Source organism: Pseudophryne corroboree, chromosome 2 (assembly GCF_028390025.1).
Source record: "Pseudophryne corroboree isolate aPseCor3 chromosome 2, aPseCor3.hap2, whole genome shotgun sequence".
Lineage (NCBI taxonomy): Eukaryota > Metazoa > Chordata > Amphibia > Anura > Myobatrachidae > Pseudophryne > Pseudophryne corroboree.
The window spans coordinates 631,216,981-631,230,594 of NC_086445.1; the positions used below are offsets into that span (position 1 = coordinate 631,216,981).

At 50.0% G+C, this 13,614-nt stretch overlaps 1 protein-coding gene across 6 annotated transcripts in view; it reads right to left on the minus strand.

The window, feature by feature from the left end:
* The window catches only part of FANCE (FA complementation group E), a 222,615-nt gene that overhangs the window by 165,436 nt on the left and 43,565 nt on the right, over positions 1-13,614 (minus strand). For all 6 annotated transcript variants that reach the window (XM_063954876.1, XM_063954875.1, XM_063954885.1 and 3 more), the window contains exon 2: positions 10,366-10,568. In XM_063954876.1, the coding sequence (XP_063810946.1) occupies positions 10,366-10,568 (203 nt within the window). The remainder of the gene's footprint in view (positions 1-10,365; positions 10,569-13,614) is intronic.

The window sequence follows — 13,614 nt, forward strand, 5'->3', positions numbered from 1 at the left end:
GGACCACTTGTCCAATAGGTCCCATTGGAAAAGTCCTTGCATGGAACCTGCCGAAGGGAATGGCCTCGTATGTTGCCACCATTTTTCCCAGGACTTGAGTGCAATGATGCACAGACACTTGTTTTGGCTTCAATAGGTTCTTGACTAGAGTCATGAGTTCCTGAGCCTTCTCTATCGGGAGAAAAACCTTTTTCTGGTCTGTGTCCAGAACCATGCCCAAGAAGCTCAGAGTAGTAGGAACCAGCTGAGACTTCGGGATATTGAGAATCCAGCCGTGTTGCTGTAACACCTTCACTGAAAGTGACACACTGTTCAGTAACTTCTCTCGTGATCTCGCTTTTATGAGGAGATCGTCCAAGTACGGGATAATTGTGACACCCTGCTTGCGCAGGAGCACCATCATTTCTGCCATTACCTTTGTGAAAATCCTCGGGCCGTGGAAAGCCCAAACGGCAACTAGGGAGGCCAATCCCGGGCCGTTTTTTCAATCCCGGGATTCGGGATTGAAAAACGATCAATCCCGGGATTGCAGTAGGGATCAGTGAAGGGTGTAGGGAGCAGCGCTGGAGGGTAGGTAGCGGTGCGGGAGGGTGTAGGTAGCGGCGGGGAAGGGAGGGAGGGTGTAGGTAGCAGTGCAGGAGGGTGTAGGTAGCTGGGCGGGAGGGTGTAGGTAGCGGTGCGGAGGGTGTAGGTAGCTGGGCGGGAGGGTGTACAGTAGGAAGCGGGGAGGGTTGGTAGCGGCGCGAGAGGGAGGGTGGGTGTAAGTACCACTTACTATTAGGTGGGTGCCAGCCATGGACACACTGAACGAGGCGGCATTTCAAATGAAGCGCCGGCCGCCAGCCAACCAGAGCTGGCGGACCAGCAGCCAATCAGGGAAGCGGCCGCAGCAGTCGCTCCTGATTGGCTGTTGCGGCAGCTTCCCTGATTGGCTGCCGGTCCACCAGCTCTGATTGGCTGGCGGCCAGCGCCACATTTGAAGTGCCGCCGTGTTCAGCGTTCGTCTATGGCTGCCGCCCGCCTAAGTGTAAGTAGTATTACTTACACACACTCCCTCCCGCACATGCGCAGTGTAATCCCGTGAATCCCGGGATTGGATGCTCCAATCCCGGGATTCAAATCCTGGCATTTTTGGGCCAAAATCCCGGGATCCCGGGAATGGCCTCCCTAACGGCAACGTCTGAAACTGGTAATGACAATCCTGTACCGCAAATCTCAGGTACGCCTGATGAGGTGGATATATGGGAACATGAAGGTATGCATCCTTTATGTCCAGGGATACCATAAAATCCCCCCCTTCCAGGCTGGCGATGACCGCTCTGAGCGATTCCATTTTGAACTTGAACCGTTTTAAGTATAAGTTCAGGGATTTTAAATTCAATATGGGTCTGACCGAACCGTCCGGTTTCGGAACTACAAACAGGGTGGAGTAGTATCCCTTCCCTCTCTGACGTAGGGGAACTTCGACCACCACTTGTTGAAGACACAATTTGTGAATAGCATTTAACACTATCTCCCTTTCCAGGGGAGAAGTCAGTAGAGCCGATTTGAAAAACCGGCGAGGAGGCACCTCTTCGAATTCCAGCTTGTATCCCTGAGAAACAATTTCTATTGCCCAGGGATCCACCTGTGAGTGAACCCAGATGTGGCTGAAAAGTCGAAGACGTGCCCCCACTGGGGCGGACTCCCCAGCGTCATGCGGTGGATTTTGCAGAGGCCGGGGAGGATTTCTGTTCCTGGGAACTAGCTGTGCTGTGCAGCTTTTTACCTCTGCCCTTACCTCTGGCAAGAAAGGACGATCCACGCACTCTTTTGCTTTTATTTGAACGAAAGGACTGCATTTGATAATGTGGCGCTTTCTTAGGTTGTGAGGGAACATAAGGCAAAAAATTCGATTTACCTGCCGTAGCTGTAGAGACCAGGTCCGAGAGACCTTCCCCAAACCTCCATATGTCTTTTTGAGTCGGCATCACCTGTCCACTGCCGGGTCCAGGGGACTCGTCTAGCAGAGATTGACATAGTGTTTATTCTGGAACCCAGTAAACTAATGTCTCTTTGAGCATCCCTCATATATAAGACAGCATCCTTTATATGGCCTAGGGCAGGGGTGGGCAATTATTTCAGCTGGGGGGCCGCTTAACACTTCCAGCGAATATTCGAGGGCAACACACAAAATACTCAAAAAGAGATCCCTTTTTACACATTACGGCAGACAGCATCCCCCTTTTTACACATTACGACAGATAGCGTCCCCTTTTTACAGATTACGACAGACAGCACCCCCATTTTTATAATTACGGCAGACAGCGCCCCCGTTTTTATACATTATGGCAGACAGCGCCCCCGTTTTTATACATTACGGCAGACAGCGTCCCCGTTTTTATACATTACGGCAGACAGCGTCCCCGTTTTCACACATTACGGCAGACAGCACCCCCGTTTTTACACATTACGGCAGCAAGCGCCCCCCCGTTTTTACACATTACGGCAGACAGCATCCCCTTTTTACACATTACGGCAGACAGCGCCCCTGTTTTTATACATTACGGCAGACAGCGTCCCCATTTTTATACATTACGGCAGACAGTGCCCCCGTTTTTACACATTACGGCAGACAGCGCCCCCGTTTTTGCACATTACGGCAGACAGCATCCTCTTTTTACACATTACGGCAGACAGCGCCCCCGTTTTTATACATTACGGCAGACAGCGCCCCCGTTTTTACACATTACGGCAGACAGCGCCCCCGTTTTTACACATTACGGCAGACAGCGCCCCCGTTTTTACACATTACGGCAGACAGCGCCCCCGTTTTTATAATTACGGCAGACAGCGCCCCCGTTTTTATACATTACGGCAGACCGCACCCCCGTTTTTACACATTACGGCAGACAGGGCCCCCGTTTTTACACATTACGGCAGACAGTCCCTACCCCCCTTTCCCCACCCTCCCTTAAACCTATATAGCAGTCCTTACCCTCCCCCTCCCCTAAACCCATATAACCGTTTTTAACTCCCCTCCCCTGAACTTATATGGCAGCTTTAGCTTTATCCAGGACAGGGGGTTTACCTATTTGTCAGTGGCAGACGATCCCCGCTGTCTGATGATCCGCGCTGCTGCTGCCGCCGCCGCTTCTCCTCACTGGCCGCCGCTTCTTCTCCCCGCTGGCCGCCGTTTCTTCTCCCCACTGGCCTCCGCAGTGCTCCCCACTGGCCGCTTCTGCTCCGAGTACCCACTGCAGTGCCCGCCCAGTGCCGCTACCCGTGACGCCCAGCGCCGCCCAGCGCATGATAGAGGAAATCCCGGTCAGCTGACACTGTGACGTGACCGGGATTTCCTCAGCGGCGCCGCGTCTGAGAGCAGTGCAATGACAAGCGGCCTGTCGGGCCTCTTGTCATTGCACTCTGGTGGGGCACAGCGGGCCAGGCAGGATCGGTCCGCGGGCCGCATCCGGCCCGCGGGCCGCCTGTTGCCCACCCCTAGCCTAGGGTCAATAAAATGGTATCCTTATCTAGGGTCTCAATTTCCGCCGATAAGGAATCTGTCCATGCTGCTACCGCGCTACAAACCCAGGCAGACGCAATTGCCGGTCTGAGTAATGTACCAGAATGTGTGTAAATGGATTTCAAGGTAATCTCCTGCTTGCGGTCTGCAGGATCCTTGAGGGTAGCCGTATCTTGTGATGGCAGCGCTATCTTTTTTGACAAGCGTGTCAACGCTTTGTCCACCTTAGGGGATGATTCCCACCGTACCCTGTCCGTTGGCGGGAAAGGATACGCCATAAGAATCCTTTTAGGAATCTGCAGTTTTTTGTCTGGAGATTCCCAAGCTTTTTCACATAATTCGTTCAACTCATGTGAGGAGGGAAAAGTTACCTCAGGCTTTTTTCCCTTATACATGTGCACCCTCGTGTCAGGGACAGGGGGTTCCTCTGTGATATGCAACACTTCTTCTATTGCAATAATCATATATCGAATACATTTAGCCACTTTCGGCTGTAACTTTACATCATCATAGTCGACACTGGAGTCCGAATCCGTGTCGGTATCAGTGTCTGCTATTTTGGGATAGTGGGCGCTTCTGAGACCCTGAAGGTCCCGGCGACATAGGGACAGACACGGGTTCACTCCCTGACTGTTCCTTAGCCTCAGCTTTGTCTAATCTCTTGTGCAATAAGTTCACACTAGCACTTAAAACATTCCACATATCCACCCAGTCAGGTGTCGGCACCGCCGACGGAGACCTCACATTCATACGCTCCCCCTCCTCTCTAGGTGAGCCTTCTACCTCAGACATGTCGACACACGCGTACCGACACACCACACACACACAGGGAACCTCTTATCTGAAGACAGTTTCCCCACCAGGCCCTTTGGAGAGACAGAGAGAGAGTATGCCAGCACACACCCCAGCGCTGTATGACCCAGGAGAAAAACACAATAATATTATGTTTACCCAGATAGCGCTGTTTACATATAAAATATGCGCCAATTTTGTGGCCCCCCCCCCCTCTTTAAAACCCTCTGTCTACCGTGGTATAAGCAGGGGAGAGTCCGGGGAGCTTCCTCTCAGCGGTGCTGTGGAGAAAAAATGGCGCTGGTGAGTGCTGAGGGAGATGCCCCGCCCCCTCGGCGGCGGGCTTCTGTCCCGCTGAAAATCTTAAAATTTGGCGGGGGCTCTTATATATGTACAGTGCCCAGCTGTACATATACTTATTTTTGCCAAAAGAGGTCTATATGCTGCCAAAGGGCGCCCCCCCTGCGTCCTGCACCCTTACAGTGACTGCCGTGTGTGAGGTGTATGGGAGCAATGGTGCACAGCTGCAGTGCTGTACGTTACCTCAGTGAAGATCATGAAGTCTTCTGCCGCCTCTGAAGTCTTCTTTTCTTCTCATACTCACCCGGCTTCTATCTTCCAGCTCTGCGAGGGGGACGGCGGCGCGGCTCTGGGACGGACGGCGAAGGTGTCCCTCTGGAGCTAATGGTGTCCAGTAGCCTAAGAAGCAGAGCCTTGAAACTCACAGAAGTAGGTCTGCTTCTCTTCCCTCAGTCCCTCGATGCAGGGAGTCTGTTGCCAGCAGGCTCCCTGAAAATAAAAAACCTAACAAATATACTTTCTGTCAGGAAGCTCAGGAGAGCTCCCTGAAGTGCACCCATCTCCTCTGGGCACAGTATCAAACTAAGGTCTGGAGGAGGGGCATAGAGGGAGGAGCCAGTGCACACCCAGACCTAAATTCTTTCTTAAAGTGCCCATGTCTCCTGCGGAGCCCGTCTATCCCCATGGTCCTTACGGAGTCCCCAGCATCCTCTAGGACGTTAGAGAAATATTATGGGAACAAGAGAATATCAACCAATGCAAGTGGCAGAGGAGACCTGCATGGAAATCAAAGCTGTGACATCAATGCTTAAACACCAAAAGCACACAGAACAGCATATTTACTAAAGGTTGATTTTCACCAATTTAGTGCAGCTTTAAATAATTGAAAATCAATCTAAATCAATGTTATGTTTCAGGGGCTGTAACACACATTTACTAACAGACAATTTTGTATACTGACTTTCAAAATGTTAGTAGATGTGTGTTTTGGCCCCTGAAACACAACATTGATATGAGGCAGTAGCCACACAGGCTGATGTCAAGACAAGATTCCAATGATTATCTTCCAGAACCCCAAGATTTACCTCCAACTTGCTCCTAAGGCCACTCAATGTGTTCTCAGCACAGTCATGCAGCAAAGAGGCATAAACAGCAGAAATCACCCCAAAGAAAGTAAAACAGTACCCCTGCAAAATGTGCCAGATGTCAACAAAAATTGTAGCGGACCTTCCTTCACACTCCTTTTGAATGGATTTCAAACTGCAACACTTTTTACTTTCTTTACCTGGAGAACTTGTGCTTCACTGTTCTCTCTCACAGATTGAATCCCTATGTCTGACCAAGGCTTCCCCCTTCCCCCACAAAGCATTTGGGGGACACTGCTGATGGGGTGGTCCGGTGCTGTAAATATCGGGAGCCCCGGCCAGCGGCAGCCCCAGATACTGTGAGCTGTCCACAATTCTTGTGTGCGCCGACGCGGTCTATATATTTGGGGCTTTATATCTATGTTTTGTGCAGAATCTGTGCAAGAGTCTTTGAGGATTGGGGGGAGCAGCAGATGATCCCCTATAAGCAACAGCCTGGTACAGTGCAGTACCTGTACATACAGCAGCATAGATGGAAGAAGGTGGACAGTGGATGCACTTGTCTTTCTGCCCGTGTCTCCCAGACATGTAATGGGTGTAAACTGCATGCTGTGTGTGTACCTCCTCAGAATAACTATATAGGACTAATGAGTTCCGTTGAGTGACTTGCTGCCAGTGGGAGATGGCAGTTCAGTGATTTGAAGGCTGAGATGGGGCTGGAGTCAGATTGTCTCTGAATTATGGGCCCTACATACTGGCCGATAAAACACTGAAAGATATGAACGATCTCGTTCATTAATGAACGAGATATCGTTCATAACTTTCAGTGAGTATGCACCAACGATGAACGATGCGCGGCCCCGCGCTCGTTCATCAATGGTGCTGGGTCGTTTATGCATGCATGCATGCCAATAGGGACAATCTCGTCCATATTAGCATGCAGGGCTAATTGCAGGGGATTGCGGGATCAGGCGGGCCTTGAATGCCGGACAGCGTTGAGCGTCCTGAGCTGCCCGGCTCCCTCCTCTCGGCTCCCCCCCCCCCCCGTGCAGCGTGACCTCTGACTCTGAGGTCACTCTGCGCAGTCACCTGCCGCTGAGCCCCCCACCTGCGGTCTGCTGCGGAGAACTACACGCCCCGTCATGCTCCGCGCTCTCCTCCTCCTGGCTGCTTCTGCAAAAACAGAAAGCGCTCGGGCAGCATTTCACCTTCAGCCCCTGGTGAGACCTGCAGGGAGGGTGAGGAAGCAGCAATGAGCGCAGTATCCCAGGCTGCAGTAGAGGAGATCATCGAGCTCATCAGAGGGCCCTCAGGACGGTAGCCAGGAGAGCAGCTCGCACCAGTCCCCTAGTTCCAGCACAGGGCACCCTCCCTGGGGCAGCCTGGACATGCAATGGGACTGTGCAGGCCTGGTGTAATCCGGGAGCTGCAGGGATGGTGGTACAGGATCACTAGTAACCATGTGGGATCCAGCCACACTCTGTGCCCCCTGGAGCTGCACTGTGATTAGCAGATGTGCATAGAGGTCTCCTTGTATTGCAGTATGCACACTTCTCTGCAACTTGCTAGCAGCATTCATCACACATTACTGGCATGTACTAATGATTGTGACTAGTGAACATTTTACATCTGCCCTATTGCAATACTTTCTGCTTTGCATTGCTGCATCCTCCTGGCTCCCCCTGTAGTCACTGCGGGACGGGCGGGGAGAGGCGGGGCAGAAACATAGAAAGAAAGCCAATCACGGGTATCCCGGGATTGACCATTTTTCAATCCCGATACCTGGGATTGAAAAAAATGGCCCGGTATTGGCCACCCTAGCTGAGAGGCAGAGAGTGAAGGGGGAGACTGAGAGACACAAAGTGAGGTGGATAGTGAGAGATGCGTGGCAGGGAGATGCAGGCAGGAGATGATTGTGTGGATGAGAGATAATGCAGGGAGGGGAGAAGATGGTGTGGCTGAAAGATGCAAGCAGGAGATGGGGGAGTGGCTGAGAGACACGGAGGAGATGATGGTGTGGCTGAGAGATGCAGGAAGTAACACGAGTCTGGTTGAACCACTGTTGCAGGATGATGATCTTGGTTATATTCCTACACGAACAGGCATCTTCTGGACCATGTAAATTGACCATTTTTCAATCCCGATACACGGGATTGAAAAAATGGCCCAGGATTGGCCACCCTAGATTGAACACACCCCACCCAAATCTAACTCTCTCTGCACATGTTATATCTGCCCCCCTTGCAATGCACATGGGGGTAATTCAGATCTGATCGTTGCTGTGCGTTTTCGCACAACGGAAGATTAGATCCGAACTGCGCATGCATCTGAGCCACACTGCGCAGGCGCAACGGACGGCTGCTACGGGGATTGGCACCCTGCAATGGGATGGTGCGAAGGATCCATTCGCATGGGCATACACAAGGAGATTGACAGGAAGAGGCTGTTTGTGGGTGGCAACGGACCGTTTTTCCGGGAGTGTCCGGAAAAACGCAGGCAGATCCAGGCGTTTAGAGGGAGGGTGTCCGACGTCAGCTCTGGCCCCGATCAGGATTCAATCGAAGTGGATGAGTAAGTCTGCACAAACTGATTTTTGCCCTCCCCCTGTAGGCGGCGACTATCTGATCGCTGGGCAGCAAAAAACATAGCCCAGCAATCAGATTGGAATTAGGCCCTTGGTTTTGCCCATTTGCTAACAAATTTGCTGCTGCGATCAGGTCTGAATTAGGCCCAAAAAACGGACAGACTACTGTAGATGGGCCAAGTAATTCTTATATTCCGTCAAATTCTGTGTTACGATTATTTCATTAATTTGAACAGATAGATCTTTTTATTGTGGATTAAAGCTTTTGCTTCCGTTTTACAGTTTGTATTGTCCCTTTTTTAGGTCTTTGCGATTGTCTCAGTATGTGTATCTTCATGGCTAATGCACATTGGCCCTCATTCAGAATTGTTCGCTCGCTGCTAATTTTAGCAGAATTGCTAATAGGCTAAAATCCTGCAGTTCTGCGCATGCGTATGCACAGCAGGGCGCACGCGCTAAGCAAATTTACACAAAACTATGCTATTTTACTCACAGGCGAACAAAGCTTTTCAATCGCTCTGCTGATTGACAGGAAGTGGGTGTTTCTCGGCGGAAACTGGCCGTTTTCAAAGAGTGTGCTAAAAAACGCAGGCGTGCCAGGTAAAAACGCAGGAGTGGCTGGAGAAACAGGAGGAGTGGCTGGCCGGACGCTGGGCGTGTTTGTGACGTCAAACCAGGAACTAAACGGACTGAGGTGATCGCAATCTAGGAGTAGGTCTGGAGCTACTCAGAAACTGCAAGGAAATTGCTTTTGTTAGCAATTCTGCTATGCTAAGATACACTCCCAGAGGGCGGCGGCTTTGTGTTTGCTATTGTCATTTTGGGAGTTTTAGAATTGTTGCATGTGGTATTTGAGAACTTTATTCATCCCACTTGTTAAAATGCAGTAGCTGCCAGTGAGGAGGGGTATTGCTTGTGGGTTCTGGATTACTGGTGCAAAATACCCCTTGATGGCTATTTACAGCTGCTTCTGATTGGTAAGTCTTTACCCTCCTGCTGAGCCTACTGCTGTTAATAGTGTGATTGTTGTGACCTATTCCCATTTCTGCCAAGGTCACAAAAGCAGATTCCCATACTTTTTTAAATTAGTACTTTAATGTCATATTTGCATCTGTATATTTTATATAATAAATGTGACTTCTTATTTGTCAGCAACACTCTCCAGACACAGGCAGACAGTCTTCTATGTATATGATTCATTACAGTACAATATTGCTTATCTAACCTTACCATTTTGCTACTAACACTGTCAAGCCCCTTATACTACTGTTCTCTCCCGGTGTAGCCCAGGCACATATCACTACTGCTTTCTCCCGGTGTAACCCAGGTGCATATACTACTGTTCTCTCCCAGTGTAACCCAGGCACATATACTACTGTTCTTTCCCAGTGTAACCCAGGCACATATACTACTGCTTTCTCCCGGTGTAACCCAGGCGCATATACTACTGTTCTCTCCCAGTGTAACCCAGGCACATATACTACTGTTCTTTCCCAGTGTAACCCAGGCACATATACTGCTGCTTTCTCCCGGTGTAACCCAGGCACATATACTACTGTTCTCTCCCAGTGTAACCCAGGCACATATACTACTGTTCTCTCCCAGTGTAACCCAGGCACATACAATACTGCTCTCTCCCAGTGTAACCCAGGCACATAAACAGCTTGAAGTGGGCAGCGAGGTAGAGCTCTTTTTCTTTATATACTATGCTAGGTGGTGCCTATAATGGTTGGCCACTCCTCTCTGGTCACGTGGCCACACCCCTTCCAGCATATGGCATCGCCCCTCAGTGGGCCCCTGTGATTGCATTTCCCTGGTGGGCCCTTCATGCCCCAGTCCGACACTGGACCTATTCAATTCCCATGCCGTTTTTTCGACTGGTGGAAAAACCCGGCATGGGCGAAAAACCCGTGGATTGGCGAGGCCGCAACTGAATACACTGATGTCAACTTAGTTCAGTTTTTTCAGATAGCCGAATATGCTCCTATATGTCTAGAATGGACCCTTAACCACAATAATGGTATGTTTATCCCAAATCAGTCTACTGCTCATCAGAAAACTGCAAACACAAATGGAACCTAGAGGCATATTTAACTCACAAAATTAGTTCTCTGGTGAATCCATCTACGATTGGCACTTTCATGCACAGTTCCTCCAATACATTCATCCATGGAAATGGTCCTGGGAAATTCTGTAGAACCTTGTAAGCTGCCAAGAATCCATGAGAACCAGTGCCCAGTGCCTGTAGTAGAAGACGACTAGCTCTCTCATAGCCGCAGGTTGGGGAGCCCGTCATCAGAATCTACAGTTGGAAATTTGGAGCATTAAAAAGCAACATCTAAAAACAGAGTTGCATCTGTTCCTGTAAGTGAAATACTGAAGTTAGACTTACCAAATACCTGCAACATAACATGTATATCATATAAACCGTGAAAAATCCTTAAACACTTTAACATCAGAAACGCACAAGAGCATAATTACGGCAGAAGCAGTGTCTTGCAATGGATTCCGAGAAGAGGATTTAACCTAAGTAAGCAAAAAAATAAGAATTTACTTACCGATAATTCTATTTCTCGGAGTCCGTAGTGGATGCTGGGGTTCCTGAAAGGACCATGGGGAATAGCGGCTCCGCAGGAGACAGGGCACAAAAAGTAAAGCTTTATGATCAGGTGGTGTGTACTGGCTCCTCCCCCTATGACCCTCCTCCAAGCCTCAGTTAGGATACTGTGCCCGGACGAGCGTACACAATAAGGAAGGATTTATGAATCCCGGGTAAGACTCATACCAGCCACACCAATCACACCGTACAACCTGTGATCTAAACCCAGTTAACAGTATGATAACAGAGGAGCCTCTGAAAGATGGTTCCCTACAACAATAACCCGATTTAGGTAACAATAACTATGTACAATTATTGCAGATAATCCGCACTTGGGATGGGCGCCCAGCATCCACTACGGACTCCGAGAAATAGAATTATCGGTAAGTAAATTCTTATCGTCCTAGTGGATGCTGGGGTTCCTGAAAGGACCATGGGGATTATACCAAAGCTCCCAAACGGGCGGGAGAGTGCGGATGACTCTGCAGCACCGAATGAGAGAACTCCAGGTCCTCCTTAGCCAGGGTATCAAATTTGTAGAATTTTACAAACGTGTTCTCCCCCGACCACGTAGCCGCTCGGCAGAGTTGTAATGCCGAGACCCCTCGGGCAGCCGCCCAAGAAGAACCCACCTTCCTTGTGGAGTGGGCATTTACCGATTTTGGCTGTGGCAGGCCTGCCACAGAATGTGCAAGCTGAATCGTACTACAAATCCAGCGCGCAATAGTCTGCTTAGACGCAGGAGCGCCCAACTTGTTGGGAGCATATAGTATAAACAGTGAGTCAGATTTCCTGACTCCAGCTGTCCTTGAAATTTATATTTTTAAAGCTCTGACAACGTCCAACAACTTGGAGTCCTCCAAGTCGCTTGTAGCCGCAGGCACTACAATAGGCTGGTTCAGATGAAATGCTGACACCACCTTAGGGAGAAAATGCGGACGAGTCCGCAGTTCTGCCCTGTCCGAATGGAAAATCAGATATGGGCTTTTGTAAGATAAAGCTGCCAGTTCTGACACTCTCCTGGCCGAAGCCAGGGCTAGTAGCATGGTCACTTTCCATGTGAGATATTTCAAATCCACATTTTTTAGTGGTTCAAACCAATGAGATTTGAGAAAGTCCAAAACAACATTGAGATCCCACGGTGCCACTGGAGGCACCACAGGGGGCTGTATATGCAGTACTCCCTTAACAAAGGTCTGGACTTCAGGAACTGAAGCCAATTCTTTCTGGAAGAAAATCGACAGGGCCGAAATTTGAACCTTAATAGATCCCAATTTGAGACCCATAGACAATCCTGATTGCAGGAAATGTAGGAATCGACCCAGTTGAAATTCCTCCGTCGGAGCACTCCGATCCTCGCACCACGCAACATATTTTCGCCAAATGCGGTGATAATGTTGCGCGGTTACTTCCTTCCTTGCTTTAATCAAGGTAGGAATGACTTCTTCCGGAATGCCTTTTCCCTTTAGGATCCGGCGTTCAACCGCCATGCCGTCAAACGCAGCCGCGGTAAGTCTTGAAACAGACAGGGACCCTGCTGAAGCAGGTCCCTTCTCAGAGGTAGAGGCCACGGATCCTCCGTGATCATCTCTTGAAGTTCCGGGTACCAAGTCCTTCTTGGCCAATCCGGAGCCACTAGTATCGTTCTTACGCCTCTTTGCCGTATAATTCTCAATACTTTTGGTATGAGAGGCAGAGGAGGAAACACCTACACCGACTGGTACACCCAAGGCGTTACCAGCGCGTCCACAGCTATTGCCTGCGGATCTCTTGACCTGGCGCAATACCTGTCCAGTTTTTTGTTGAGGCGAGACGCCATCATGTCCACCATTGGTCTTTCCCAACGGGTTACAAGCATGTGGAAAACTTCTGGATGAAGTCCCCACTCTCCCGGGTGAAGGTCGTGTCTGCTGAGGAAGTCTGCTTCCCAGTTGTCCACTCCCGGGATGAACACTGCTGACAGTGCTATCACATGATTCTCCGCCCAGCGAAGAATCCTTGCAGCTTCTGCCATTGCACTCCTGCTTCTTGTGCCGCCCTGTCTGTTTACATGGGCGACTGCCGTGATGTTGTCCGACTGGATCAACACCGGTTTTCCTTGAAGCAGAGGTTCTGCCTGGCTTAGAGCATTGTAGATTGCTCTTAGTTCCAGAATGTTTATGTGAAGAGACGTTTCCAGGCTCGACCACACGCCCTGGAAGTTTCTTCCTTGTGTGACTGCTCCCCAGCCTCTCCGGCTGGCGTCCGTGGTCACCAGGATCCAATCCTGTATGCCGAATCTGCGGCCCTCCAATAGATGAGCACTCTGCAACCACCACAGAAGAGATACCCTTGTCCTTGGAGACAGGGTTATCCGCTGGTGCATCTGAAGATGCGACCCTGACCATTTGTCCAGCAGATCCCTCTGTAAAACTCTTGCGTGGAATCTGCCGAATGGAATTGCTTCGTAAGAAGCCACCATTTTTCCCAGCACTCTTGTGCATTGATGTACAGACACCTTTCCTGGTTTTAGGAGGTTCCTGACAAGTTCGGATAACTCCTTGGCTTTTTCCTCCGGGAGAAAAACCTTTTTCTGAACCGTGTCCAGAATCATCCCTAAGAACAGCAGACGTGTTGTCGGAATTAACTGGGATTTTGGAATATTCAGAATCCACCCGTGCTGCTTTAGCACTTCTTGAGACAGTGCTAGTCCCATCTCTAGCTGTTCTCTGGACCTTGCCCTTATTAGGAGATCGTCCAAGTATGGGAT